The sequence below is a fragment of the Parus major genome, chromosome 23 (assembly GCF_001522545.3).
Source record: "Parus major isolate Abel chromosome 23, Parus_major1.1, whole genome shotgun sequence".
Classification (NCBI taxonomy): domain Eukaryota; kingdom Metazoa; phylum Chordata; class Aves; order Passeriformes; family Paridae; genus Parus; species Parus major.
This window is the reverse complement of record NC_031791.1, coordinates 5,701,680-5,706,726: the sequence shown is the minus strand read 5'-3', so window position 1 is coordinate 5,706,726 and position 5,047 is coordinate 5,701,680. Positions and strand designations below refer to the sequence as shown.

Below are 5,047 nucleotides of genomic sequence, written 5' to 3'. Positions count from 1 at the left end.
AGGGGAAGGAAGGGGAGAGAAGGGGACAGGCAGCACTCACTGATGGGCTCCTCGGGGTGGAAGGCCAGCTCGTTGACGGAGCCGGCGTGGCCGGGCAGTTTGTACAGGATCCTCCTGGACGTGGTGTCCCACACGTACACGAACCTGAGACACAGCCAGGACAGCAAATGACCCCCTGAGCCCAGGGCAGCTCTGAAATCAGCACCCCTGGCTGAAAAAACACAACCCCAGACACAAAACTGCTGCTCTGCTGGCACAGGACTGCACAGGGCTGAGCACGGAGGAGCCAACAGCAAAAATAAATATAATATAATGTAATGTAATGTAATGTAATATAATATAATATAATATAATATAATATAATATAATGTAATATAATATAATATATATAATATAATGTAATGTAATATAATATAAATAATATAATAATTTATTATAATATAATATTCTAATATAATATTCTAATAAAATATTCTAATATAATATAAATAAAAACATTAATAAATATAATAATTAAATAAATAGTAAAAATAATCATATGAATATTAAAGATTAAAATATTATACATTGAATAATATAAGGCATATTTAATATATTATCTACATTAAACAATATAGATAATATATTTAGCATATTAATATATGTTAAATATTAAAATAAAAATTTAAAGAATATATTATATAATGTATAATTAGATATTATTAATAGTTATATTATTGTATAAATACTATATTATAATATAATTAATATTTATAATCAACAATTATATTTTGTTAGAAATATATATTATATATTATATATATTATATAAAATACAATATTATAATATTAAAATATTTTAATAGAAATAATTTAAGTAAATATCAAATATTATAATATTATAGATCAAATAATATGTAAAATAGTTAATATATTATATATTAAACAACATAGATAATATATTTAACATATTAATATATGTTAAATATTAAAATAAATATTTAAATAATATTATAATATATAATGCAACATTATTATATCATAATATATTATAAATTTAAAAATAGTAGAAATACTGATTTAAATATTAGAATATTACATTTAATATTATATAGAACATATTTAATATATTATATATATTAAAGAATATAATACATTTAACATACTAATATATGTTAAATATTAAAATAAATATTTAAATAATATATAACACAATATTATAATATTATAAGTATTATAATAAATATTATAATATTATGATCTAATAAATAAAATAATGAAATAATGAAAATAAAATAATGAAAGTTAAAATAAAATAGAAAACAAAAATAATAAATGGAGATAATAAAATATCTCCAACACAGAAGGAGAGAGGAATCACTGGGGGAATGTTTGGTACCCCAAAACAAAATGTTTGTTTAATCTTGCTTTGCTTTTCCTGCAGATACTCCTAAAAAAGCCCCCTCAAAACCCTAAAAATAATAATAAAATAAGAATACCAGCTCTGCCAGGCTGGATCCTGCCCCACCCCGTGCCCAGCAGGGCTGGGGGCAGAGCCCCAGTGAATCCGGACAGGGAGAGCTGCAGTTCTGCCCCTCTGCTGCCACCAACTCCTGCAGCTGCTGCTCCAGCCCTGGCCTGCAGGAATTCCTGCTTCCCTGCCACTGCATTTGGGCCTGGATTTGCTCCAGGGGACATTGGTGTCCTTCACAGGGGACATCAGAGCCTGTTCTGCCTCCTCTGCTTCCCTTCTCCTCCTCAGCTCACTTTACACGTCTTTCATTTATCTTTGAATCTCTTTCCAATTGCTTTATTGCCAACTGATCCTTATTTCTCCTTAATTAGGAGTCATTAATGATCCCTGGGACCCCACCATGCAGGGATTTGTGCTCCTCATCCTCAGACCCTGCCCTCAAAGACACTCCCAAGCTCCTGCCAGGGGTCCCCCCAGGGCAGGGATGTCCCTGTCACCTGCTGGGGATGCCCTGCTGGGACAGGGCAGATCCTCAGCCAGCTTTTGTCAATAACAACCAGATTTTACAACACTCAGACGTTCCCCCACCAAAGAGACAGAGCCAGATCCCCGTGGAAACCAGGAAAACTCCCTGAGGGCTGTTTGTGATCTCACACCTTCACACACAGCCCTGAGGGTGCAGGAATTCCGATGCAGGAAATGCTGCAAATCCACCCTGGATTGATGGGGACAGAGGAAAGCAGTGACAACTCACCTGTCAGCAGAGCCCCCCGCAATTTTACTGCCATCTGGGGACCAGGAGCACCTCAGAAGGTTCTAAAACAAAAGAACATGCACAGATCTATTTAGTTTCCCCCTCCTCCTTGAATTAAAATCACCACGAGACTTTAGCCAGCACCACTTTAATGATCTCCCTTGGAAGATGAGATGGTAATTACAGATTTTATTTTATTGCTGGAAACGGCCAGTGCCTTGTTATTTTACACAAAGTAGATGGTAAGTGTGGAAAATACTTAATTTACAGCTAATTACAGCTGAACTGAGCAAAGAAATCTTGTTACTGAGCCTTTAATTGGAATCCCACTTTGAGTGTTCATCTTTCTTTGAGTTCTTATTAAAGCCTTTCCGGCCTGAACTTGAAAAAAAAACAATTTAGAGGAAAGTTAATAGCAGGGAGAATTGAACAAGGATTGGAGCACACTTACCTTTTCAAAATTATGGACATTTCCCTGGAAAATCTTCACACATCTCTCCTTGGGGGCGAAGGGCCTCACGTCCCAGATCCGAACTGCAGGAGTCAGAGGCAGCAGCTGAGGGGGACAGGGAAGGGACAGCCCTGGCCAAACCCCGTGCCCAGGACAGGCTCCCTGGTCCCTCATGTCCCCAGGGCCACAGGGAGCTTTCACTGCAGGAGGCAAATTCCAAACCTGCCATCCCACAAATGGGGCACCACCTCCTTACAGGAGGGTTTTCCTCATCCTGACACATCCCATGGGCACGGCCCTGATGGGCTCAGCCTCACTGAGGGACACTGGGACAGGCAGGGGGACAGCTGGGCTGTGAGGGGACACGGTACAGCCACCCTGACACGAGCCAGAGTGTGTGAAAACCTGTCCCCAGTGTCCTGCAGGACCTGACTCCTGTCCCCAGTGTCCTGCAGGATAACCTGTCCCCAGTGTCCTGAAGGAAAACCTGTCCCCAGTGTCCTGCAGGATAACCTGTGTCTCAGTGTCCTGGCTCCTGTCCCCAGTGCCCTGACTCCTGTCCCCAGTGTCCTGGCTCCTGTCCCCAGTGCCCTGCCTCCTGTCCCCAGTGTCCTGCAGGAAAACCTGTCCCCAGTGTCCTGCAGGATCTGACTCCTGTTCCCAGTGTCCTGCAGGATAACCTGTGTCTCAATGTCCTACAGGATAACCAGTGTCCTGGCTCCTGTCCCCAGTGCCCTGGCTCCTGTCCCCAGTGTCCTGGCTCCTGTCCCCAGTGTCCTGCAGGATAACCAGTGTCCTGACTCCTGTCCCCAGTGCCCTGGCTCCTGTCCCCAGTGCCCTGGCTCCTGTCCCCAGTGCCCTGCAGGATAACCAGTGTCCTGGCTCCTGTCCCCAGTGTCCTGACTCCTGTCCCCTGTGTCCTGACTCCTGTCCCCAGTGTCCTGCAGGATAACCAGTGCCCTGGCTCCTGTCCCCAGTGTCCTGCCTCGTGTCCCCAGTGTCCTGCAGGATAACCAGTGCCCTGACTCCTGTCCCCAGTGCCCTGGCTCCTGTCCCCAGTGCCCTGGCTCCTGTCCCCAGTGCCCTGGCTCCTGTCCCCAGTGCCCCCCAGGATAACCAGTGTCCTGACTCCTGTCCCCAGTGCCCTGGCTCCTGTCCCCAGTGCCCTGCCTCGTGTCCCCTGTGCCCTGCCTCCTGTCCCCTGTGCCCTGCCTCCTGTCCCCAGTGCCCTACAGGAGCTGGTTCAAGCCCCCGAGGCAGCTGCTCCCCGCTCAAGGACACAAACTCCCGGTTTAGGTCCGGAGCCAGACTCCCTGCAGCCCAGCCCGCCCCAGGGCTGTTTTCCCGGGAGGAACACCCTGAGGAGCCCCTGGGAGGCCCAGCAGGCTGTACCTGTGTTGTCCATGGCGTTGGAGAGCAGGTAGGAGCCCTCAGAGCTGAGGCTCAGCCCCGTCACCGAGTCGGCGTGGCCGCGCATGGTGTAGGTGAGCTTGTTCTGCCGCAGGTCCCACACCTGAGAAACGCAACAAACACAGCCAGGAATGCAGGAGCTGCAGCTCCCAGAGCATCCCACACAGCCACTGATCCATCTGCTGCTGCAATCACCCCTGCAGCTGCCATGGAGGGGCTGCAGCTTGATGGGAGTTACAGGAAAATGGGATTTGTGACTTGGATTTGTACCTGGATGTGCTCAACCCCCAGGGAGTTACACAGCAGCAGCCCCACACATGCAGAGAATGGCTTCAGATTGGAAAAGGGGAGATTTGGGTGGGATCTTGGGCAGGAATTGTTCCCTGGCAGGGTGGGGAGGGGCTGGGCTGGAATTGCCAGAGCAGCTGTGGCTGTCCCTGGATCCCTGGCAGTGCCCAAGGCCAGGCTGGGTGGGTTTGGATCACTGGAATTGTCCCTGCCGTGGCAGAAGGAGCAGAAAAGGAGCTTTGAGATCCCCCCAAACCCAAGCATTCCCTGATCCTGTGCTGATCCCAGCTCAGCTGAGCTGTGCAGGTTCATTGTGCAGCTTCTCCCCTGGGAAAGGCTTCAGCTCTCGTGTGCTTTTTCTCCCCAGGTTGCTGCAGTGACAGATTTTGGGGCATTTATCAAAATCCCAGGCTGCAGGAAGCAAGGTTGGTGTCTCTGCCGTTGTTTCTCCTTGCTGTGTCTGAGGCAAGCAGCCAGCTCAGGGTTAAAGGCTTTTGGCAAAAGCTCAGAAAAGGAATTTTTCCTAAATTAGGAAGAAATTTGGAGTTCTTGGGAAGCATTTTGAAGGTGATGGATTTTTGTGTGGTTGGCAAAAAAAAACTCAGAGGGATTTTTGGTAACTTCAGGGTGTCTTGGGGGTGGGTTTTTGGTAAATTCAGGATATTTTGGGGTTTTGGTATCCTCAGGATATC

The 5,047-nt window shown here is 45.7% G+C and overlaps 1 protein-coding gene across 1 annotated transcript in view; it reads right to left on the bottom strand.

Annotated features, from left to right (window-relative positions):
• Positions 1-5: 5 nt before the first annotated feature.
• SNRNP40 (small nuclear ribonucleoprotein U5 subunit 40) overlaps positions 6-5,047 on the bottom strand; it is a gene marked incomplete at its 3' end in the record, with an annotated part of 14,657 nt that continues 9,615 nt past the window's right edge. The window contains exons 3-6 of the mRNA XM_033519648.1: positions 4,050-4,170; positions 2,658-2,740; positions 2,207-2,268; positions 6-144 (exon numbers count right to left, since the gene is read on the bottom strand). Coding sequence (XP_033375539.1) covers positions 6-144; positions 2,207-2,268; positions 2,658-2,740; positions 4,050-4,170 — 405 coding nt within the window. The remainder of the gene's footprint in view (positions 145-2,206; positions 2,269-2,657; positions 2,741-4,049; positions 4,171-5,047) is intronic.